This window comes from Armigeres subalbatus, chromosome 2, assembly GCF_024139115.2.
Source record: "Armigeres subalbatus isolate Guangzhou_Male chromosome 2, GZ_Asu_2, whole genome shotgun sequence".
Classification (NCBI taxonomy): Eukaryota; Metazoa; Arthropoda; class Insecta; order Diptera; family Culicidae; genus Armigeres; species Armigeres subalbatus.
The window spans coordinates 95,628,647-95,655,175 of NC_085140.1; the positions used below are offsets into that span (position 1 = coordinate 95,628,647).

The 26,529-nt window shown below is 40.4% G+C and overlaps 1 protein-coding gene across 1 annotated transcript; it reads left to right on the plus strand.

The window, feature by feature from the left end:
* Positions 1-1,702: 1,702 nt before the first annotated feature.
* On the plus strand, positions 1,703-24,023 carry LOC134210134 (O-acyltransferase like protein-like). The gene is made up of 8 exons (XM_062686158.1): positions 1,703-1,960; positions 21,444-21,586; positions 21,645-21,788; positions 21,857-22,675; positions 22,732-22,925; positions 22,986-23,469; positions 23,529-23,631; positions 23,734-24,023. Exons 1-8 carry the CDS (start codon positions 1,858-1,860, stop codon positions 23,805-23,807), a joined length of 2,064 nt encoding a protein of 687 aa, XP_062542142.1. The 5' UTR covers positions 1,703-1,857; the 3' UTR covers positions 23,808-24,023.
* The last annotated feature ends 2,506 nt before the right edge of the window (positions 24,024-26,529 follow it).

Genomic DNA, 26,529 nt, shown 5'->3' on the forward strand with positions numbered 1-26,529 from the left:
TCAACTTTTGGAGATGAGTTCAGCATTCTAGTGACAACCGCTTCTGCCTTATAGATAGGAGGTCTGGCATAGAATACATCACTTTTCTAAGGGAATCCTTGATCTACATTTCTGTTCATCTACCTTACCGAGTTAACGGAATCTGCTTTCCGTGGTATTGTGGGGATGCAACGGTTTTCTCGGTCTCTAGTAGCAACAATAACTACACACTAACATTCCTCCCCTCTCACAACTGACTGAAGCCCTAGTTAGTAAATATCGAACTTTATTCATTTGGATCGTAGAGCAATTCACACCAGTTCTAACCAGTCACGGAGAAGCAAGCATTGACAAGTACAGTCAGTCTTAGCTAAGCAAAGCTAAGCTATATCCTTGTTTAGATATTCAACTTTTGATTAATTTACACTTAGCCTGCCTCCCTGAACTAGCAGAAATAATTACGTACTTCCACAAAGTTTTCAATAATTTTATGGAAGAGCAGATACTATTAGAAACTTCAAGACTTGTAATAGAAACTTCAAGAAAATTTCAATACATCATTACGCACTTTTTGGAATAAAGATTCCTCATAGACTCTGAAAAGTCTTTCGGAATCGATTTCTCCTTTACAATCCCTGAAAAACCTATACGATTGTCAGTTTAATCTCTGATAAACTTTCGAACCTCTGATTAACTTGGAAACGTTTTAATATTATCTTTATAAATCTAGAAATTGGAATAGTTAAGATAGTATTAGATCTTTTCGTTATCCATATAGTATGTTCTTACCAAAATCATGGGTAGGACAATGCTTTAACTGTCCTACCCAGGTATTTTCATGCGTAGGACATGTCCTACATGTCCCACCCACTCCCGGCGCCACTTGGTAAGAGTCAAAATGGCAAACCAATGATGCAAATTATGTTTTTAGATCATAAAGAATGAAAAATTTCAAAGAAATTAAATTAAACAAGATTGAAATCTTGAAAAAAATCATAATTTCCGGGAGAACTGCTCAGTTGCGGAAGGTTATACACAGGAATCTGTTTTTACACGATTTTTTTCGCGTGACTTCAATTTGTCACCAAAATATTTGCAATATGTTTCAAAAAATCCTAAATAATTTAAAGAAAAAGCACATGGTAATTAATATGCGTATTAATTTAGAATGGGTGCAAAATTCAGAAAAAGTAAATCGTGTAAAAATGTTTACTACTCCAAATGTAATAAACTTCTTCAAAATCAAACATTTATTCCTGCGCTGAAGAGGAAAATTAAATGTCATTGACGCAGGGCGTTCAAAAACTTGCTTTGCGGTTTGCCCATTAATTTAGTGCCCATTAATTTAGACATATAAATCTCTGTGCTATGACTGCTATCGAGAAACAGTTTGCCCAGAGGTTGGAACATACTCTCAACCAAGAGAATGTTTTTGGTGCTTCTCCTTTCTGTTACTATTTGCAATTAAAAAAGATAACTACCTTTCATCAGATCCCGAATAACCTTTATCTGTCCGATCACAGATCGATCATCATAATTGTTTGCTTTTATTCCTCAAACAAAACTTCTCTCAACAGAATTCATCCTACTGCAATGTTAGTCGAAGCAACATCCTTCTGCAATTCAATGGGTATTCGATCGTTTGCTGTGTATCGAAGGGGTTCTGATTGTATAGAGCCCGAGCTCTGCCTACCCATCGAACCAACCGTCAGAATTGGCGCGCGCGCACACATGACTTCAATTTATTTCGATTCGTCGTACCGGACGGGTGTAGTTCTTCGATTGCTCCGGGCCTTTAGTTTGGCGCTTGGCGCTCAAGGCATTGTGATCGTTTTTGAACCATTATTGTTTGCAGACCGGTGACCTTGAAATCCGAAAATGCATCCAAGATCGCGATTTGGGATCTGTTCTGCACTATTAGCCGTGTTGCTGACACGTGCAGCTACGGCTTGGAGAAGAACCGGCACGGATCATACCGAAAGTGAGTGAAAAGTGGTTGTCTGGTGGTGTAACACGTTCCATGCGTGATATATGTTAAAGGAAGAACACATTTGTTGGTGATGGTCTCAAGAAGTGCTTCAAATTCAAGAACCTAGATCAAGTGGCAGTGTGCTCAAGAGGTGGCATGACGTTAACGACGGTCACCAAGAAAGGCAAACAGGGTGTTCACGGTATCATTGAGAATTCCCAAGTCATTAACTGTGTTTACGTTTTCGTAAGGTCGAAACACCACTGTAGGTTCAACTGTTGATTACTTTTTCTCGTGCTGCATTATGAATAAGCCAACAAAAAAAAAGTTTCCTTATAAGTATTCGTATACCCTGTAATCAATTATTTTGCTGTGACAAGCATCGATATTGATGTATTATGAAGTTTATGGTGATATTGAAACAAGTAAGTTATAATCGAACTGACTGTCCTTCAAATGCTTAACAAATAAATAAAACCATATCCAAAGGCTAAATTTACACAAATTAAAGTCATTGGATTAACAAACTAGCCCTGTATGCCACAGCATATCGTGCTGCGTAAAAAGCTTTCAATTGCAAAAAGAATTATTATATTTCAATCTGCACATAAAGTTAAAAAAACACAACCCTAAAATAGTTTTAGCTAGCTGGCATGGACTTTATCGACAATGTTGGAAGGCTCGATGTATATATTGAAGGAATATAATATTTTTCAAATTAAATCTTCCACGTGCTGTGCATTAAAGTTCGTCGTGCATTCTTCTTCAATGAATCTACATCCTAACTGGAACTTAAAAATCTTTTCTATGCCCGCCAAATGCATGAATATATATCCGGTGTGGTATAAACAATTGATACACTCATGCCCAGGAAGCCGAGAATATTTCCCACCCGAAAACATCCTAGGCCATCTCCGGATTGGCAATTCTACACAATTGCTCGTTAGGCTATCTGGATACCCTTTGAAATAGATATATTGCGATCAATAATAGATTGTTTGTAGAAACCTCAGAACTGTAAACGTAGATAAATTTTGCAATTTCGTTCGTTATTTTATTTACTTATCTGATATCAACGCTTTCGAAATTCAACATATGTAGTTAAGCAAGTTTTTAAACACAGATATCAGAACGTTAGTATGTCCCGTTTTTTAGCTAAACGACAAACAATTCTCAGTAGATTTCTGCATAAAAATGAAAGCAAAAAATCGTGCTTCACCCTATCTGCAATCCAATACTGTAACGTTTCGGAAGGGTGAGTATTAGTTAACAAAATTTTGAGCTATATTTCAATCATTTGTTTGAGAAACTGCATACATTCATTTTACACAATTTCGAGAAAACAACAAAAAACTGTTTTTGAACAAATTGGCAACGAATCTTTCGATTTCTACGATATAGATCAATAGTTTTTGGCAAAACTCAACACTCTGGGGGATTGCCAGTGCAAAACCTGTAAACAGTACTTCATAATTGCTCTTCAAAGTGCGTGCACGTATTGTGCCTTACGACAAAATGACAACTTTCGTGATTATTTTCCAAGGCTCTCAAAGATAAATATGTAAAATTTATCCGTAGTACAAATAGCATGTGCTATCAAAGCATTCACCGTCAGAATGCATCACATGGCGACCAAATTTCCAAAAAATATCAAAGTAGCCTTTTTTCTGGAGGTATGTTTTTCTTAGGCGACTATCTGGCGCTTATTTTTCGTTACGACTAAAACTGGGCGGAAGAGCAGATTTTATTATGAGCAATGCAATATGTAGTTTCCCAAAAACACGAAATTTATTTCATACGTTCCGGAACATTTTGTTGCCAAGATACGTATGTTTGGACAAGGATTCAAAAATCTTATTTTGGTCAAAAATGTTACATGTGCAGTTTCTCAAACAAACGGTTTATTATTATGATATAAACAACTTTAAACAATAAGTAATAAATCTTCCTGCCTACCCATGCTACCTTACAACAGCAATGAACCTGATTTATTACACATTTTTCTTGAAGATGCCTCGTTACCACAAAAAATTATCAATATTAACACTGCAAGTACCAACCCCTGCAAAAAGCGTGGAACGGCAACTTTGCCCCGATATATCTCAGGTGTTTTAAGTCCAATTGAAATGATTCTTTCCAGTTACAAACTGTAGGATATCAGGATTTCGCAAGTGACTACAGATTGTAAATCCGTACTTTGGCCGCTGAGAACCAACCGGAATGTTCCGTTCCACGCTTTTTGCAACGTTTACAAGTCGCAATATGTTGCCCATCTATTGAAAAACACACAATCGAGGCGTGAATCTTCTTGCCTAACGTCCTGGTTGTGGGCGGCGACGAATTTAAGAACTAAATAACTTAGAGATTTAATAGTTTAGGAATTCATGAATCTAGAAACATGGGAATTCACGATATTAGAAATTTAGAAATTTGGGAATTTAGCAATTTAATTTCATAATTATTTCAGGATTCAGGAATTTATGAATTTAGGAATTCAGGAATTTGGGAATTTAGGAATTTGTGAGTTTAGGAGTTTAGGAATTTGGAAATTCAGGAACCCTCGTTGAATACCTTCTAGTGTTCTTCCAGAAACCCATCGTGGAGATCCTCTAGGATTCCATTCAGGAGAATCCCACAGAAATTACTCCTGCAGTTTTTAAATGATTTTTTTCTGGAGTTCAACCAGGAATTCCTCCTGAAATTCCTGAAGGAGCTATACATAAAGATCTTAGAGAATTTACACATAAATTTCTTCTGCAGATCCTCCACGAATATCTCCTGAAGTTCAGCTGATATCGCTGCTGATTTTTTTTTCTCTCATTTGTCACTAAAAGTTGTAACCGATGTTAGTTATTCCAAGAATTCATGAAATAAGAATTTCTGGAGGAACCCCTGGTAGAATTCTTGAAGGAACTCCAAAAAAAATCGTGAAAGAACTTCACAAGGAAACCGTGGAAAAGCTCATGAAAAATCAAAGGAGAAATATTTGTAAGAACAACAGGAGTATAAGAGTAATTTCTGGAGGAGCTCCCAAAAGCTTGAAGCTTGAAGCTTGAGGAAACTTTTTTTAACTTTATTAATGGCTTGAAGAAACTCCAGGAAGGAATCCTAGATGAGCTCCAAGAAGAATTCCTAAAATTCATCCTGAATTTCCCCAGGAATTCATTTTGAATTCCCCAGGAATTCATTCTGAACTTCCACAGGAATTTATTCTGAATTCCCTCAGAGATTAATCCTAAATTCCTCCAGAAAATCATTTTGAGCTCCTCTAGGAATTCATCCTGAATTTCCAGGGAATTCATTCTGAATTCTTCCAGGAATTAATTTTGCTTCCTGCCCGGAATTCAATCTGAACTTTCCCAGGAATTCACTCAGATTTCCTCCAGGAATTCATTCTGATTTCCCCCGGGATGCTTTCTGAATTTCCTCATGAATACATTCTGAATTCATTCAGAACTCCCCAGGAATTCTGCTCAAATTCCACCAGGAATTCATTTTGAATTCCCCCAGGAAATCATTCGGAATTCCCCTAGAAATTCATTCTGAACTCTCCAAGGAATTTCTCCAGGAGCTAGTTTAAGAATGCCTTGTTGGAGTTCCTTCAAGAAATCGCACAGGATTTTCTTCAAAAATTCTTCTTGAATTTCACCAGATATTCCTACTGGAGTTTCTCCAGGATTCCCTTCTGAGTTCACCAAGAAATTCCTCCTGGGATTCCTGCAGGGATTCTATATGGGGTTATCCAGGATATATTTTGGAATTCCTACTGGAATCCTTCCTGGAGTGTCTTCAAAAAATCTTCGTAGAGAAGAAATCACTCCTGGAGTTCCTCCGGGAATTCCTCCTAGAATTCCTGCAGGGATTCCACCAGGAGATCCTGAAGCATTTTTCAGGGATTCCGTCGAGTGTCTCTTCGGAAATTCTTTTTTCGTTTTCCTTCGGGAATTATTCTTAAAGTTCCACCTCTTGGTGTTTTTCTATGATATACTTTTGGGGTTCTTACGGGAATCTTTACTGATGTTCCTCTAGAGATTACTCCTGGAGTCCACCAGGATTTTCTTCCAAATATTTCTTCTTCAATTTTCAGGAGCTCTTTCAGGAATTGCTTCTAAAGGTTTTAAAGTTTCTTTTTGGAGTTCCTGCAACAATTCATCTCGGATTTGATCCAGTAATTTCTCGTGAAGCTCCTCATGGAGTTTCTTTAAATTATATTCATCTCTGGTCTCTCCAGAAACTTATCTTGGAGCTACTGCAGGAATAACTCACTCCTGTTGGAATTCAGAATTTATTCCTGGAAGAATTCAGAAAGACTTTTTGGGAAATTCAGGACGAATTCTTGGGGAAATTCAGAGTGAATTCCTGGAGGAATTGAGAATGGATTCCTGAAAGAATTCAAAATAAATTCTTGAAGGAATTCTAAATGAATTCCTTGGGGAACTCAGAATGAATTTCTGGAGGAAATCAGGGCGAATTCCTGGATGAGATCTTCAGAAGTAATTTCTGGAGGTGCACCAAGTAGAATTTTAGGAAATTCATCCTTAACTTTTTCCTGAAAATCCTCCAGCTATTCTTCTTCAAATTTCTCTGAGAGTTCCTCCTGGAATTCCTGAAGAAACTTTTCATGAAAATCCTGCTGGAATTTCTTTTGGAATTGCTGCAGAAATTCACAAATTTGTCCTGGAATTCCTTCAGGTATTCATCAACGAGTTCCTGTGGTGATTACTTCAGCAATATTTCCCAGGAATTCCTATTAGAATTCTACTAGGTTTCAGGAGCATCACTGAAAAATCCTCCTGCATCTTCAATGGGAATCCTTCCAAAAATTCAACTGAAAACTCTTTAGGATCCTCACTGGAAGCCCATCCTGTCTCAATAGAATAAATTCCCCATAATTTCAAAAGCAACACCCTCAGATCATAAGAACAAATAATAAACTCGCCAGAATTGTAGAAGAACCCCTCGGCCCTTAGAATTTACTTTATTTAATTAGAAGATTTTCTAAAATTACTTCAGGAATTCCGAGAATTCTTGTAGAAGCTTTTTGAATTTTGCTTTTCCGTGTTTTCAGTTTTTTGGGGAGTTTTGAGATAGGTACGCTCGAAGCAAAATTTAATGAAAATCCGGTGAGTGGAATTACAACAAGAACCCTTCAAATTTAACCCAGACTGATTATTCATGTGCAAATTATGGTATCTGGTAGCATTCAACAAATTATGTGCGTAGCAGCGTAGACGAGTTTGCTGTTTGAAATCGATAACTCTAGTGCAGGAATAGACATGACAATTAGACTTGGCTTCATTCGCGTGATGTAACTAAACGTAAGGTTACGAAGACATTGATTAATTGGAAAATGATAAAACAGCTTGGGCCCAACACAACATATAGGTTAAAGATCATCCAATTATAGAAAAAAAAAAAGAGATTTTGAATACAACAATTCCGCAAAATAAAGAAGGGAAAAAGATAGGTTGAAGAACACCCATTGATTAAAAGAAGGCAGGTTACGCTTTGGAATACATTAATTAGGTAAATGTCATTTTTATAGAAATGTGATTTTCGGGGAAATGTTATTTATATGCTACTAGCTATATGTACCCGGCTTTGCTCGGGACTGAAAAGTAAATTATGCAATTAAAATGTCCAATGCTGTAGCACGAAACCCACAGAGGTAGATCTACCGCGCATCGAATTGTATCCATGTATCGATCTATTTTTATATATTTCTATGGCCCTTTTACCTTTTCAATAAACATCTTTCAAAAATAGAGAATATGTGTACCAAATCTGGTTGGAATTGGTCCTGGGGGTTGGGAGTTACACTGAATTGCTCGTTTTCTAAAGACAACTCCTTACCTTTACCCTTCCCCTTTTCTCAATGACAATCCCACCCCCTTTGTTATCTTCTCCTTAGGATTAAGAATGTGTGTACCAAATTTGGTTGAAATCATTTAAGGGGTTCAGAATTTACTCTGAATTGCTTGTTTTCTTTGAAATTTGATTGAATTTCTCTAAGGCCAATAAGCGTCAAGACATAGAACAAGCAACCCGCGCGTTTTGACATTTATTGGCTGAGTAAAATATGAAAAACTAAAATTAAGATTTGCATGGAAATTTCACATGGGCAGTTCACAACGCGCATTGTCGCCTACTATGCAGGACCAACGTCTGCCGGGTCAACTAGTAACTTATATATAAAATCAAATATTTGATAACCTAGTTACGGAATAAATCCCAGATTGCCTGCTGTTCGGACGCCAAGCAACGAACCCTGAATCGATCTTTGCACCAAAGCACATTTATAGTGGGAAAAATATATTAAAAAACATTTATAGTATTTTTATCCCAGCCAGACGGTGGACCTTGGACGATCTTGTCCTGGGAGGAGTGTTGAGGATCATCCTCATAAACTTATTTTAAACACTCTGGAGTTTCAGATTATGAGTTTTTCTGCAGCTCTCCCGACCGGTATGCCGTATTCGATCACACGAAGGATGTTTTACTTGTGAACAGCAAGCTTTTTCTTCGGGGTCAAAGACGACCGACGGTTGATCAAAGGTACAATAGCTTCAACAAAACGTTACACTTCCTCACCGTTTTGTCAAGCTGTTGCCAAGGTAGTCGGGCATGTGGGGATTTTGAGTGGGGGAGATGATGACCTGGGCCTTCCCCGCGTTGATACAAATTTTCCTGCTGATGAGGTACTCTGTGAGGACATCCAAGTCTCATTTGGAGTCTTGCCATTAGCGACCTGATCACTCTACCTTTGTAGACGAGAAAGGTGCCATCTGCGAACAGAGACAGAATGCCGCCATCTGGTGGTTCTAGCTTGTCGGAGTTGAACAGATTAAAAAGCATGTGCCCGAGGATACTACCCTGGGGGACGCTTGTGATGATGTCCTGCACAAGCTTGTCAGCAGGCGATAGTCGATGTTGTAGCGAAGAGCGACGGGCACACCTCTCCTGGTCGAGTCGTATGATGCCTAAATCCGGTTCAACGCACCTCCGGTTTAAGGTGCGTTTCGGTGATAAACGCCATATCTATTCTCCTTCTCCTCAAGAAAATCCTTCAGCTCGATTGTTTTGCTCTTGAGCGAGCAAGCGTTCCAGTTGTCCAGGCCCACCCTAGCAGCCATTTTCAATGTAGAACATGCAAAGATCGAAGACCTGGTCGAAACCACGTAGCCGAACTGCGAGAAGATCAGCATCTGTTACTTCGGAGTGTAGAACGGAGCAGTTTCTTCCGGTGGGACAGCGAACCGAAAAACAGGCTGTCGACGGAATTCAGGAGGAGCGAGCGGGGGTCATTCGCTGAAGGATGGAGCCGCCCGGTGGTGCAGGAGCTTGGACCGACCCTCCAACTCAGCGATTAGCCCCTTCTCGTCAATGTCGTTGATGGATTGGTGATGGTCCTTATTGGCCGGCATCACTTTCACACCCTCGCTGCAGAGCTGAAAAGTACATTTTAGCTCCTTCGCGATCAGTTGGCGAATTTTCGGGCGCAAATCCTGCGGATCGCCCTTGATGAACACAGGCGACCTTCCGCTTTGGTTGCACCTGCGGCAACTGGAGCTGCTGCTTTTTGTACTATTTTTTCGGCGGATTTTTATTTATTTACTAGCAAAAGAAACCCAGCTTTGGCCGGGTGTTGGAAATGTCACAATGAACTATTTGCAGCACCGCACTCTAGATCAATTTCCGTGCGTTTGTTTTGTTTTCCTCAACAGCTGACCCAAAATAGCTTACCCCCGTTAAATTCACCAACTTTTTGTATATACAAACCTTGCGGTTCCCAAAACGAATCAATTAGGGAAAAAATATCGCAAATCGGTCAATCCGTTCGTAAGGTAAATCGTCAGGAAGGAAATCTCAACTCATTTTTATTGGCTGGCTGGCTGTGCACCTCGCCTTTTTGTTTCCGTCGGATCGTTGTCGATAACCATTTTCACCGAATTAGTGTCCGACATTCTGGCTACGTGACCGGCCCACCGCAGTCGTCCGATTTTCGCGGTGTGAACGATGGATGATTCTCCCAACAGCACGTCGTCCAGGCCTCGTATCTGTAGAGAACTACTGGTCTAGTGAGCGTTTTGTTTGGTACGGCGGGGAACTCTATTCGATCGGAACGTTTAGTGGAGTCCAAAGTATGGTTTCCTGCCATGATGCGTCTCCGAATTTCTCTGCTGGTATCGTTATCGGAGGTCACCAGTGAGCCAGTGAGTACACGAATTCTTCAACCAACTCGATTTCGTCACCACCAATACAAACTCGTGGTGGGTGGCTTACATTGACCTCTCTTGAGCCTCTTCCTATCATGTACTTCGTCTTCAACGTATTGATAACTAGTCCACACCGGTTAGCTTCCTTTTTCAGTCTGATGTAGGCTTTTTCCATCTTCTCAAAGTTACGTGCCATAATATCAATGTCGTCGTTGAATCCCAATTGCTGAACGGACTTTGTGCAAATTGTACCACTCGTATCAACCCTGGCCTTCATATTACTCCCTTCAAGGCGATGTTTAATAGCAGGCACGAAAGACCATTCCCTTGCCGTAACTTTCTGCGCGTTTCGAAGGGACTCAAAAATGCCCCTTAAACTCGAACTACGCACATCACTCGATTCATCATTGGTTTGACTAATCGTTACTAATAATTCATTAAATCTCAAGTTTTCATCAGGAAAGCTTTGCCGATAACTAGACTAACATGAGTTATTCGTCCAACATGAGTAACTAAATCAGGGTATCAGAAAGTGGGTATCAAAAGCAGAAGTGCCAAAAACTATTAGAGATAGCTTTCCAATGTACCGCGTATGATAGACGTTACTCTCTGCATGTGAATACAGGATTCATTACTCGATATTGGAAGTATCATCAAGTTAGGTAGGAAATCGATTTCAATTTTATCCTCCAAAAATACTTTCCCTCGATGGGATATCGACCTTGTTGGTAAAATCGAATCGTTTTGTTGCTAAAATCGATTGTTTTCAAAACTGAGTTCTTACAATATCTTAATCATGCTGACTGGAAATAAGTTACGCGTGGAGAACCAAATATCTTAACTCCAGAGATTTATTGGATGACCAAGAACGTATTCCAATGATTTTTTTTTCCATCACTAGAAAAGATTGACTACAAAGAAAACTTTTGCAAGACCTTACCGCAACATTGAAGTTTTCCAAAATTAATAAGCTACATGTTACACCCGGTTCTTTTTTACACGGGTGGGTTGATTACGACCTTTAGCGTTGGTGAAACTATGAGTTAACCCAATGAAATAACTCACAAAAAAGTCAAAGAAAATTCAGGTGGTATTTAAAAAGCTGTGAGAAATCAGGTTAACCGGGAAATTAAAGAATACCAACCGTGTAAAAAAAAGATTAGGTTGCATAGATTGCCTGTGGGGTGTAACGGTGTGTGTAATATGCACCATATGAAGTACATACATTTTACTCACCGAAATTTTATTTTGAAATGTTCGAAAACGCTCAAAAATGTCAAGCATTCATTAGAAAATTTGAAATTCCGAGTTTTGTACCGACCAATGACATTTGTATGTGATTGTTATTGATGTAACATGCTTTTTTAGTAAAATCATTGTAGCTTACAAATATATCAATTATTTTCCAACATTTTTATTTCGAATGTATAGATGCTTGGCCTATGCATACAATTCATAAACTAAAGTAATTGTTTTAAGCTTAGTTTCTTTACATGTTCGTTCTACCCACACACTATGTCCATTTCATCCGCATACTTTTAAACCGGGGTTTTTTCATCCTGATTTTCATTGTCATAAAAATCACAAAATCTGATTGTTTTCCACTAAATTGACTTCAAGCCATCGTAGTGCTTCAGTTTAAGATTCACGTAAGTGGTTTAGGTCCCCAATATTACAACGTTTTCCATGTGAAAATGACGCGATTCCTTATGATATCCATATTACCCCAGCCCCCTACTCAAATATGTATCGGTAATCATTGAAGGTTCATGCGTTTACAGGAAGGCACTATGCTTGAGTATTTCATGCAATATCGTATCGTTTCACTCATTCGCCTTTAAAATCATTTCACTACAGAAAGCGTTAAAAATCAATTGTAACCAAATGCATCGTATATGTACATGCAAAAATATCCATTGTTCTAGATGAAGAACATCAATTAACTCAACCGTCTAAGACGAGTTTAGTACTCTCCACTACGTTTTGTTATCTTACGCAGATACGTATTTCGACTTCAACTGTGAGGTCGAAATACGTATCTGCGTAAGATAACAAAACGTAGTGGAGAGTACTAAACTCGTCTTAGACGGTTGAATACATTGCACTAAAAAGAGCTTAAAATATTTTGTCTATCAATTAACTTTATTTAACAATTAAGAATTCATAAAAAAAACATACAACGATTGATACCGATGAATTAATTAGTGTCAGAGTTTTTGATCGATTAATCGGGCAGGTTTCAATTCGCGCTTGATATCGTTTATGAGTTTTGCGATTTTTTATTTCTCCCAGCTCCGATTGGAACGGTGCACCACATTGAGACGGTCAACAACTTTTTCGTAGTCATTGAAAACCAAATAAAGAGGCTGTTGAAATTCGTTGATCTTTCTTTTTTTCTAGAATCGCACAGCCGGTTAGAATTTAATCCCGGTTAAAATTGCTTTGCGTAAAACTTTGAGACCGACACCCAGCAACATAATGCCTCACCATCAGGTCACCTTGTTTACCTTAAACTAAGTTGCGTCGACAAAAATAGTTGCGTAGTCCTAGACTTGTTCGGTATTATGTTTTGGATGGCAGTTTTGATGTTTTTTTTTTAATGATGAGTAGCCTTGCGAGCAAAGTAGTAGGATTGCCAATCCGGATATGGCAAGTTCAATTCTCGGTCCGGTTTAGGATGTTTCGGATGGGATTAACATTTTCGACACCCTGGGCATAATGTATCCACTGTACTTGCCACACAAGATACATACTCATGCAATGGCGGGCATAGAAAAGCTTTCAATTAATAACTGAGAAAATGCTAATAGAATAATATGTTGGAAAGCAGGCCAAGTTTCAGTTGGAATGTAAAGCCATTGAAGAAGAAGAAGATGATGCGTATAACACGTCGCACCCACGGGCGGATTTTGCCCGAGGTGATGGTAGCTTAGCTGCACCTGGCTGGCACTTATAAAAGTTTTTCGAAGTATTCAAACCAATCAACCAACTTATTTTTGATGATTGATGCTTAAATTGGTCTGATTCGGTCACAAGTGTGTGAATTTGTATATCGAACAATTCGAGTGTTAGCCCACCGATTAGGTTAGATATCTCGTAAACTAAGAGGCTCGTCTCGTTCTAGTAAAGTGAATAAAGATGTTTTGTCCTACCCATGATTATGGTAAGAACATACAATATGGATAACTAAAAGATCTAATACTGTTTTATTTTTTAGTTAAACTGACAATCGTGGAGGTTTTCGGGATTGTAAAAGAGAAATTTATTCTGAAGGGCTCTTCAGAGTCTGTGAGTATTTTTTTTACTATTCCAAAAAAAAGCTCAATGATATAATGAGATTGTAGAAAATTTGCTGGAAATAAGTTATTATTTCTCGGCACGGCACGGCAAATACTGGGTAAAGCGTACCATTGGTACTTCGCGTACCTGAAGGAATAAAATAGAGCCCATCTCGCGGTCTTTAGCCTCTTACCCAGCAACTCCTGTCGCTATCTCCCCGTGGTGCTGGTCGGGATATGAGCAACCTTAGGGAAGATCGGGTAACCAACCCCGGTTGGGCCAGCAAGGGACTCTAAGTGAAACTTTGCACCATGGTCTACCGGGAATAAGGAGGAATGGTCCTCCGGAAATTTATTGGGTTTGATGTCAGGCCCTGCAAGCCAGCCATTAAAAATCATAAGCAACGAACAATCAACAAGAGAGTACGGACCGGAACCATCGGCGAAGACCACTGCGACGAAAAGGGACTAGCGATTGGAAACTCGGTTCGTGGAACTGCAAATCTCTCAACTTCATCGGGAGCACACGCATACTCTCCGATGTGCTCAAGGACCGTGGATTCGGCATCGTAGCGCTGCAGGAGGTTTGTTGGAAGGGATCAATGGTGCGAACGTTTAGAGGTAATCATACCATCTACCAGAGCTGCGGTAACACTAACAAGCTGGGAACAGCTTTCATAGTGATGGGCGATATGCAAAGGCGCGTGATCGGGTGGTGGCCGATCAATGAGAGAATGTGCAGGTTGAGGATCAAAGGCCGGTTCTTCAACTTCAGCATAATCAACGTCCATAGCCCACACTCCGGAAGCACTGATGATAATAAGGACGCATTCTACGCGCAGCTGGAACGTGAGTACGACAGCTGCCCAAGCCACGACGTCAAAATCATCATAGGAGATTTGAACGCTCAGGTTGGCCAAGAGGAGGAGTTTAGACCGACTATTGGAAAGTTCAGCGCTCACCGGCTGACGAACGAAAACGGCCTACGACTAATTGATTTCGCCGCCTCCAAGAATATGGCCATTCGCAGCACCTACTTCCAACACAGCCTCCCGTATCGGTACACCTGGAGATCACCACTGCAGACTGAATCACAAATCGACCATGTTCTGATTGATGGACGGCACTTCTCCGACATTATCGACGTCAGGACATATCGTGGCGCTAACATCGACTCTGACCACTATCTGGTGATGGTTAAACTGCGCCCAAAACTATCCGTCATCAACAATGTTCGGTACCGACGACCGCCGCGGTACGACCTAGAGCGACTGAAGCAACCTGATGTCGCCACTGCATACGTGCAGCATCTCGAGGCAGCGTTGCCGGAAGAGGGTGAGCTCGATAGGGCCCCTCTTGAGGACTGCTGGAATACAGTCAAAGCAGCCATTAACGACGCAGCGGAGAACAACGTCGGGTATATGGGTCGAAGTCGACGGAACGATTGGTTCGACGAAGAGTGCAGACAGATTCTGGAGGAGAAGGATGCAGCGCGGGCGGTCGCGCTGCAGCAAGGTACCCGGCAGAACGTGGAACGTTATAGACGGAATCGGAGATAGCAGACCCGCCTTTTTCAGGAGAAGAAACGCCGCCTGGAAGAAGCGGAGTGCGAGGAGATGGAACAGCTGTGCCGTTCTCAAGATACACGCAAGTTCTATCAGAAGCTCAATGCATCCCGCAAAGGCTTCGTGCCGCGAGCCGAAATGTGCCGAGATAAGGATGGGAGCTTCTTGACGGACGAACGTGTGGTGATCGAAAGGTGGAAGCAGCACAACGAGGAACATTTGAATGGCGCTGAAAGTACAGACAGTGAAAGTCAAGGCAGCGGAGGAGATGACTACGTCAGTTCAGCGGACGATGGAAGCCAACCAGCCCCCACCTTGAGGGAAGTTAAGGATGCCATCCAACAGCTAACGACCAATAAATCAGCAGGTAAGGGTGGCATCGGATAAACTGATACGGTTGATCAAGGCGACGATGGATCGGGTGATGTGCGTAGTTCGTGTTTCAGGGGCATTCTCGAGTCCCTTCGAAACCCGTAGAGGGTTACGGCAAGGTGATGGTCTTTCGTGTCTGCTATTCAACATCGCTTTGGAGGGAGTAATACGAAGGGCAGGGATTGACACGAGTGGTACGATTTTCACGAAGTCCATCCAGTTATTTGGTTTCGCCGACGACATTGATATCATGGCACGTAACTTTGAGAGGATGGAGGAAGCCTACATCAGACTGAAAAGCGAAGCTAAACGGATTGGACTAGTCATCAACACGTCGAAGACGAAGTACATGATAGGAAGAGGCTCAAGAGAGGTCAATGTGAGCCACCCACCACGAGTTTCAATCGGTGGTGACGAAATCGAGGTGGTTGAAGAATTCGTGTACTTGGGCTCACTGGTGACCGCCGATAACGATACCAGCAGAGAAATTCGGAGACGCATAGTGGCTGGAAATCGTGCGTACTTTGGACTCCGCAAGACGCTCCGATCGAATAGAGTTCGCCGCCGTACCAAACTGACTATCTACAAAACGCTTATAAGACCGGTAATTCTCTACGGACACGAGACCTGGACGATGCTCGTGGAGGACCAACGCGCACTGGGAGTTTTCGAAAGGAAAGTGTTGCGTACCATCTATGGTGGGTTGCAGATGGCGGACGGTACGTGGAGGAGGCGAATGAACCACGAGTTGCATCAGCTGTTGGGAGAACCATCCATCGTTCACACCGCGAAAATCGGAAGACTGCGGTGGGCCGGGCACGTAGCCAGAATGTCGGACAGTAATCCGGTGAAAATAGTTCTCGACAACGATCCGACGGGAACAAGAAGGCGAGGTGCACAGCGGGCAAGGTGGATCGATCAGGTGGAGGACGACTTGCGGACCCTCCGCAGACTGCGTGGTTGGCGAAGTGCAGCCATGAACCGAGCTGAATGGAGAAGTCTTTTATGTGCAGCACAGGCCACTCCGGCCTTAGTCTGATGATAAATAAATAAATAAGGGTGACATCGGAGCTGAGCTCATCAAGATGGGCCCGCAGAAGATAGCCATTTGCCTGTACAAATTGACAGTCAGAATCTGGGAAACTGCTCTCGGAGGAGTGGAAGGAAGGGGTTATATGCCCCATCTACAAGAAAGGCGACAAGCTGGAGAATAGGGTGGCTCAAATTAGTATGGGAAAAACTTTTTTCAATTTTTTGATGGGCCGCCATCTTATTCGGCTCTATTTGATGCCCTGATGCTCTGGACAAAATTTCAGCCAAATCGGTCAACGTTTGGGCGGTGCTAAACTCGTTGGAAGTTTATATGCAAAAATGTATGCAGAAACATCCAAAAACAGTGATTTGCAGTTGGACGGCACAATTTACGATGAAGAACCATGATACTCATTCAGATCTTGGAGAATTTAATACAAAATGTTATGCAGAAAACCGCGAGAAGATTAGAGTTTGCCCGGCTAAGTTATTAGCATTTCTCTGAAGTGGGGTTTGAGCAAATTTCGTTTCTTTTACCTTTGAAAAGAAATAAATTCACCCCTACAACACTAAAATGCTAACATCTTTGTCTAATAAACTCTAATCTTCTCGCGGTTTTCAGCATAACATTTTGTATTTAATTCTACAAGAACTGAATGAGTATCATGATTCTAGATTGTAAATTGTGCCGTCCAACTGCAAATCACTGTTTTTGGATGTTTCTGCATACATTTTTCCATATAGACTTCCAACGAGTTTAGCACCGCCCAAACGTTGACCGATTTGGCTGAAATTTTGTCCAGAGCATGAGGGCTTCAAATAGAACCCAATAAGAGGGCGGCCCATCAAAAAATTTGTAAAAGTGTTTTTTGAGCCACCCTACTGGAGAAGTTATCAATCCGGCTTCGTTGACGGCCGCTCGACAACGGACCAGATCTTTACTGTACGACAAATCCTTCAAAAATGCCGTGAATACCAGGTCCCAACGCACCATCTGTTCATTGATTTCAAGGCGGCATACGACAGTATAGACCGCATAGAGCTATGGAAAATTATGGACGAGAACAGCTTCCCTGGGAAGCTTACCAGACTGATCAAAGCAAATGTGGATGGTGTTCAAAACTGTGTGAAGATTTCGGGCGAACACTCCAGTTCGTTCGAATCGCGCCGGGTACTAAGACAAGGTGATGAACTTTCGTGCCTGTTGTTCAACATTGCGCTAGAAGGTGTCATGCGGAGAGCGGGGGTACGATTTTTAACAGATCCGGTCAATTCATTTGTTTCGCGGATGACATGGACATCGTCGGCCGAACATTTGCAAAGGTGGCAGAACTGTAAACGAGCCTGAAACGTGAAGCAACAATAGTTGGGCGGAACCGAGCGCGACGGCTGATAACAATGTTAGTCGTGAAATACGAAGGCGCATCATTTGTGGAAGTCGGGCCTACTACGGGCTCCAGAAGAAACTGCGGTCAAAAAAGATTCGCCACCGCACCAAATGTGTCATGTACAGACCGGTTGTCCTCTATGGACATGAAACATGGACAATGGAAAAAGTTGAATAAGGATATAGTTTAGATTTGATTAGCCTGACTGTACTTGTCCATGGTTGAAAGATCAGAATTGGTGTGAATTGCGCTACGATCCAAGGTTGGGATTTACCATCTATTCTGGATGTACACAATTCATCAGCACTCAATTATTGATTAATAACGGTGCCAGACAGTTGGGAAAGGAGTGTTATGAAATCTTAGAAATTGAAAAGAAAGAAGTCTAAAATACGGAGTAACATTATTCTTGAGATTTCTGAAAACCCATGAATCCTACTGTACTGTACTACACCTTGAAAGATTCTTGAACGATCATAAACTTTACTGGTAGATCGTAGCGATGTTTCTAAAGATTTCCGAATGTTCGAATTCTTAGAAGTTTGTGATAAATGCTTGAATTCATTAAATATTTTATTAAATTTACAGAAAACCTTAATCAATTCTGGAAATTCGTAAGGATGTTTGAAGACATACTTCTTGGAAATGTTTTATAAACTCTGGAAATACAATGATTGTCTTAATAGTCATAGTGAGTTTTATAACTAATCTGAGGATATCTGAAAAATCTCTTGAAACCCGAGAGGATCTCCGGAAAGTCTCTGAAACTCTCTAAAAGTATTCTATAGAAATAATATAGATTTTGTCCTAGCCACGTCTCGCCGCACCTCTGCCTTAATGAATACCTGGTTGGCTACAGCTTCGATACACCTATGCCTGGCGTATTGTAGATCTCCATAATCGTCGGTCTTGGGCGATGTTCCTCCAGTTTCCCCGAACGTTTAGGGTTCCCAGGACCGATTCCACCGTGTGCAGCCAGCGTGCTAGTGGCCTTTGGCCGATTCTCTGTAGACAATTTATCGCTATTCTTTCTTCCGACATTTGCAATAAGTGACTTGCCCCGCCGTATTTTATACGATTCACCCCAAGCTACCAAAAGTTCCTTCAAGAATACGTTTTTCACTTAAGCAGCTCAGTGAAGCTGATTATCAGGTATCAGGTATCAGAACGTCGGCTCAGGAGGCACGTTCCCCTCAATTTTGGAGATTTGTGCCATCGCCTTCATTGGCCTTTCTCATCATTTACCTGACGGAAAAGGAAGTGAAAGGGGGAAAGGAAAAGGAAGTGAAGTTGGAAAGGAGAATGGGACCATTTATAGGAAAGCCAATTATGTAGACTCACACGCATTCAGCTAGGGACTAAAGAGAGGTGTCACAAAAACATAGAGGACATAACAATGGACGAACGTCAAAGACGAAACACAGAGTGCACTGTGAAAAACGCATAATGCGAATCCATATAGGTGGCAATTTGTTGAAAACTTAGTAAAACACATATTCATAACCCCATTCTTATTGAACCTCACGTTGAGATTGAACAAGAGTAGCCGAACCCGAACGTCAAGAACGAAACACAGAGTACACTGTGAAAAACGTATAATGCGAATCCATATAGGTAACATACACAAAGTACATTGTAAAAAAAAACGCATAATGCGAATCCATATAGGTGACAATTTGTTGAAAACTAAGTAAAACACATATCCATAACCCCACTCTTATTTAACCTCACGTTGAGATTGAACAAGAGTAGCCAAAGCCGAACGTCAAGGACGAGACACAGAGTACACTGTGAAAAACGCATAATGCGAATCCATATAGGTAACATACATAAAGTACATTGTGAAAAACGCATAATGCGAATCCATATAGGTGACAATTTGTTAAAAACTAAGTAAAATACATATTCATAACCCCACTCTTATTTAACCTCGAGTTGAGATTGAACAAGAGTAGCCGAAGCCGAACGTCAAGGACGAGACACAGAGTACACTGGGAAAAACGCATAATGCGAATCCATAAAGGTAACATACACAAAGTACATTGTAAAAAAAAACGCATAATGCGAATCCATATAGGTGACAATTTGTTGGAAAAAACTAAGTAAAAAAACATTTTCATAACCCCACCCTTATTCAACCTCAAGTTGAGATTAAACAAGAGTAGCTGAAGCCAAACATCAAAGACGAAACACAGATTACACTTTGAAAAACGCATAATACGAATCCATATAGGTGACAAACACAAAGTACATTGTAAAAAAAAACATAATGCGAATCCATATAGGTGAAAATTTGTTGAAAAACTAAGTAAAAAAACATATTCATAACCCCGCCCTTATTCAACCTCGAGTTGAGATTAAACAAGAGTAGCTGAAGCCAAACGTCAAAGACGAAACACAGAGTACACTGTGAAAAGCGCATAATGCGAATCCATATAGGTGACAAACACAAAGTACATTGTAAAGAAAAGGAATAATGCGAATCCATATAGGTGAAAGTTTGTTGAAAAACTAAGTCACATATTCATAATCCCAAACTCACGTTGAGATTGAACAAGAGTAGCCAAAGCCGAACGTCAAAGACGAGACACAGAGTACACTGTAAAAAACGCATAATGCAAATCCATATAGGTGACAATTTGTTGAAAACTAAGTAAAACACATATTCATAACCCCACTCTTATTTAACCTCACGTTGAGATTGAACAAGAGTAGCCGCAGCCAAACGTCAAGGACGAGACATAGAGTACACTGTGAAAAAACGCATAATGCGAATCCATATAGGTAACATACACAAAGCACATTGTAAAAAACGCATAATGCGAATCCATATTGGTGACAATTTGTTGAAAACTAATTAAAACACATATTCATAACCCCACTCTTATTTAACCTCACGATGAGGTTGAATAAGAGTAGCCGATTGTCTTGGAGAAGTAAAAAGTCAACTACGCCATAGCTCCGGTTAGCGCAGCGAGGGCTAAAATACTGTGAAGGGGGCCCTGGTGCTTCACAGGCTCCGTTTGCGGTTAGGTTCTTATTAGACCCCCCTAACCATTCATTCGTAGGCACGGTAAGCATAAAGCCGCATCACACCGAGAATTAGGGGTCACCTGTATGGTGGACTTTTACCACTGGAACAGGCAATCCGTAATGTTATTCTTAGCCAGATAACCAGCTGCCGACACCACACGGCTATCTAGGCTGTTCGTGGAGAGAAGTTGACATTGACTTCACGTCAACTCTCAATGTGGCCGAACAGCCGTGACAATTTATCGCTATTTTTTCTTCCGACATTTGCAATAAGTGACTTGCCCCGCCGTATTTTATACGATTCACCCCAAGCTACCAAAAGTTCCTTCAAGAATACGTTTTTCACTTAAGCAGCTCAGTGAAGCTGATTAAGCGAAAAACGTACTCTTAAAGGAACTTTTGGTTGCTTGGGACAATATTTTCTTCTTTGTACACTTGATACATCTCGTGGTTCATATGTCTGCGCCAGTGTGATTCAATTTTCCAATTTTCGTCAGAGTATTGTACACAGCACTTTTTGCTAGAAAACACCGAAAGCTTTCCAGTTCGCCTTTTTCAAATATCTTTATTAAATCTTTAAGTTTTCTATTTATAATTATCTTGACTTTCAGCTTCTATCTACAGTCGTATGCCACCCGTGTACCACTACGAAGACAAACTTCAGTGTCTCCATGAAGAGCCCACTAACGTGTACTGCATATCCAGGACATTGGTAAAGCCGGACAGCTCTTCTGAAAACTGGAATCTAATCGAGGTTTGTTCAGGATATCTAAATTCATTACACATGGTGACAATAAATTCACATCTCTCAGAAAAACTCTGCCGAAGATACAGACTTTCAACGTTACGTGCTGGACCGCGGATTCTGCGTCAAAAGCTGTGAAACATTGGTAAACAGCTTGACCCAAGAACAACAGAACCAATATGACCACGAGCCGGTTTCTGTGGATACTCCGGTAAATTTACACGTCTCTCTATTTACTAAAACATATCAAAATTCTTATTTGGTACTTCCCTTACACAGCATACCTACGACTCCAGCTACATTCCCGGCATGGACAGATACAGACAAAAGTACAATCGGCTGACCAACATCTGCCACAACTACCAACTTCGCCATAGCTACAATCTGTCTGGTTATTCATTCATTGAGCATTGCATGGGCGCAGATGATCTAAGAAAACCCATGACCTTGTTCCACATCCTCTTCGTTGCCCTCTCCAGCATCATCTTCTTCTTGGTGGTTCGCGCCACATATTATGATACGATGGGTGTTCGTAACCAAAACAACAATCTTGTTACGGCTAAGGATCATATTTGGATGGAGTTCTCACTAAAGCGGAGTATTCGTCGTTTGTTCGTCACGCCGCAAACTACGCTACATCGGGACTTCGCGTTCGTGGAATCAGTTCGGGTCATTTCGGTACTACTAATCACTGCTGTTCACGTGCTAATGGCATTCGGAGCCAGCCCAATGGAGAACCCTGAATCTGTGGAGCTGCTCTTCCGGAATCCATTGATGCGGATGGCTTCAGCAGTGTTTCCATTCTTGGTGCACACGTTCTTCACCGTCGGTGGAATATTGCTTTCGGTGCATTTCCTGGACTTTATGGAATCTGGTTCGAAGTTTCGCTGGCAGTATTTCTTTATGGGAGTGGTCAACCGGTACCTTCGGCTGTTTCCAGTGTACTTCACCATGTGGCTGTACCAGGTTTCGTGGTTTGATCGATTGGGGGATGGAGCAACCGTGCACTCGCTGGTAGGTGTTGAAATGCAAATGTGCAAAGATAACGGATGGTCGAACTTCCTGTTTATAAACAACTATTATAAATTTGATAAAGAGGTATGTGAATATTTTTAAGTATTAAAGAATTTGTTATAATAGATGATTTATTGCAGTGCATGCAGCAAACCTGGTATTTGGCGGCCGATTTTCAATTCTTCTGTATCGGAATGCTTCTCATGATGATCTTGTGGCGGTTTCCACGATCCATAAAGCTGATGATTTATGCAATGATGACCATTTCGATTGTCGTTCCCATAGTTAACAACTATGCTTACAATTTTGTTGGCGTAGTCTTGCTCAACTTCAAGTCAGTCATATATTCTCCGAATATGTCTTCAAACGTAATATCTCTATTTCTCTAATTCAGGCACCTACGCTTCATGCTTTACTTCTACGAATGGGTCAAGCGTGATTACATTTTGCCCCATCCGCACACATGCAGTTACTTTTCCGGAATCATAGCAGGAATTGCTTACCATCAGTACCGAAAGGATCCTCAGTACCTTGAACGACTCCGAGTTTATCAGGTTTTGAAACGGCTGGCGCCGCTCATGGTTTTGCTGCTGTCGGCTCCGGCAACGTACTTCTACAACATCAGACCTGAGGAACCTTCGCTTTGGATGGCATTCTATGCATCCGCTCATCGGAATTTCTTTGGAATCATGTGTGGCGTGGGGCTTCTGTATGGGGCAACGGATGGAAGCGTGAGGCTTCCCGCTATTATGCGGCATCCAACTATGTTGGCCATTGGGAGGCTATCGTTCAGCGTCTACTTGGCACAGTTCAATGCTATTCGTTACGTCTTTATGGATGTCAAAGAGTACGGATTCTATTTGAATGTGTTCAATTATGTGAGATTTATAACACGATTTACGACTTTCTTTAATTCTAAATGATATTTTCATTTCAGCTGTATTCGTTTATTATGAGTTATGTGTTATCTTACGCAGCAGGACTGTTGTTATGTACTACAATTGAATTGCCAATGGCAGCTGTTATTAAACGATTGCAAGGTATGTATATGTATTTTAACGCTCAAACCAAATAGGTATGGGATCCCAAGACCCAACTGTATCTAGATATAGAGCATTAAAACATGATTTATTCACTTCTAGGCTCTAAAAAAACGATAAAGAACGATGACTCCAAGAATGATGAAAACGGTAACGTGAGACTCAAGGATTTGTAGAATTATTGCTCAATACGTATGTGCATTTGTACAGTTGATGTAAAATGGTTATTACCCATGTAAATTGTTAATATTTAAGCTACTGTCTGTCATACCCGTTTTATAAATTTTATGAATGTTTTAAATCGAACATAAAATTTAGTAACGCAAGGTCTCATAATGTTCAACAAATTTTGTAATGCCATCTTATTAAAGACTAACTTAAATAATTTAAAACACTTGATCATACATTGAAAGAAAAGTCATGCAAACATTATTCTCAAAATTGTGCTGAATATTATATTTTAACTCTGTGTAAGAAAACCGGTAGGATATTCGTTCCATAGTGAGGAAACGTCAAACTCGAGCAAAACTGTCTATTTGTCTGCGACTATTGTCACCCTAACAAATCTTCTACAGAAGACCCGAATCCCAATAATGGTAAAGTAAAATAGAGTATCAGATATCAGAACGTCGGCTCAGGAGGCACGTTCCCCTCACGTTTGGGAAGTTTGTGCCATCGCATTCACTGGCCTTTCTCATCATTTACCTTACGGAAAAGAAAGTGAAAAAGGAAAAGTTCTTCAATATTGTAGGAGATTGCGACTGGTAGAAGGGATGTTTTGTTGTTGGTTTTCTCAGTATAGATTAATAAAGATGGCTAGCTTGGCATAGCCAACGTCAACACTGAAAATTCTTTGGAATACCCGCAGGAGACTGCAAGAAGTTTTCAGGTTAAGTTAAGTCCATAATAAAACACTAGAGATCTAATCAAACATATCTCTTTTAGGCTCGCAATAGTCAGTAAGAGTCAAAAACAATTCGTGGTAGATCCTAAAGATTTTTTTTTAATTTTGCTAACAATGCTTGAAATAAGAATAAAGGTACTCGATAAATTCACTGTGGTTTGCTAATATTCCAGCAGCTTGTAAGCACTGCACTGGTGAAAAAGGGCACCTATCGCCCTTCCAGAACAGCCACGCTCCTGTGTAGCGGGCTACTCTCTTGCTATTAGAAACGTCCGCTAGGTAAACTTTGAAATGGCCTTGTTATTGACACCGCACCATATTTGTTGGAGTTGCTGGAACAGATCACTATCACAAGAACACATAAGGTACCCCGGGGCAAGTAGGACCTAAAAAAAACGCTAGTTAAGCAAAATTGTTAACGCATACTTAGAAAACAGGGTTTTACAGAACATTAACCACGGATACATCATTATATACTTCCTTTGTGGAAGTGTAGACGTGTTGGAAGCCATTTATTCAATTACAAAAAATATTGGTAGTGAAAGAAATAAATTCACCTGTAGGACCCACTTACCCCTTCAAATGGGGCAAATGGGACCTATTCTGCTTTATACTATCGAACGAAACTAATTAAAGGAATATATAATATTCATATTTATTTATGAGTCGTAGTATTTTTAGATCATGGATGTAGGTTGGTTGCTTGTTGGACTTGTGTTTTAGCTTTCTTGTTGCTTATAATGTTAGAATGTTGTAATAAAAACAGGACAACAGCCGACTCACTGTTCAATTGTCTTGTCTTGCTATCCAATACCTTACTTTTGTATTAAATGTTTTAGGTGGAAAGGAAAAGCAAATCTTTATTCACCATTCGAATTAATATTTCTCTGTTAGGAACACAATTTTTACATAAATCAGTACTTCAAAAGAAACGTTTTTTTCAGGCAATGCGCAGTGTTCTAAATTTGTAATAGAACGAAATTGCCAATTTATGTGTCAAGCACTTTATTCATCGGAAAATCTGTAAATCTGATGCAAAGTTTGAAAATAACAAAACACAAAACAAAACCTGCTGACCTATTGTAGAATAAATTAATTATATGAAACTGTAAACGCAAAATATCGTATAGTCATAACGATTGCTCTTTTTATTCGGGAGATAATTTTTAGAATGTAAAATACACATTCTTTAATGAACTGTTCAGTACTTTTTAACAACGAAACCAACGATATCAAACTGCATCTGGTTCAGATCCGTATGATATATGAATGTCGGAGTGATTTTTCACTAGACAAAGATCTAAAATCAGTTTAAATTGTTCTATCAAAACTGTTGTTCAAATATGTCCCACTTGCCCCATGTATGTTAAAACTCAAGGGCAAGAGAAAATTGCAAATTTTGGCTTTAATTAAAATTTTTAAATCGTTTTCGATGTCACACAATCATTCAATTACTCAAACTATTCGCCTTCCACATCAAAGAAAAATTTAGAAACGACTATTCTGTTGGAAATCCATTGAATCAAAATAAAAGTATTAGCTTTTCCCGGTAGTTTAAAGTCATGATCAAGCAATTGCATTAGCATGGTGCCTCAAATGGTTTTGATTCCAAAATATTTTTGCGTCGGGTGGATTCGTTGATAGTCCTGCTTCATCTTTCTAGGACATTGTTACCATTAAAAACGTTCATCGATTCATCGGCAGCCATAGTACCCACTTACCCCGTATTTTCACTTGCCCCGGGGTACCTTATCCAAATACAATCTGCACACTTCACAGGTCATTTGGTTGAAAATGCCGTTTAGTCAAAAATGTCGTTTGAACGAATAGATAATTTGACCGAAAATGCCGTTTGGTAGAAATGGTCATTTGTCAGAAAGAACCATCAGGCCCGAAAATGTCTTTTCTGCAAAAAAGCCAAACATGCAATTTCTGCGAAATTACCTGTTTGGCCGAATGTTACTTTGGGCTGTTATTGCTATCAGCCAAATTAC

Excerpts from the sequence above, each read along its gene's own strand:
- LOC134210134 (XM_062686158.1), top strand. The coding sequence starts at position 1,858 with ATGCATCCAAGATCGCGATTTGGGATCTGTTCTGCACTATTAGCCGTG. Across the intron at positions 1,961-21,443 it reads CGGCACGGATCATACCGAAA|CTTCTATCTACAGTCGTATG; the intron begins GTGAGTGAAAAG and ends CTTGACTTTCAG. Across the intron at positions 21,587-21,644 it reads AAAACTGGAATCTAATCGAG|AAAAACTCTGCCGAAGATAC; the intron begins GTTTGTTCAGGA and ends CACATCTCTCAG.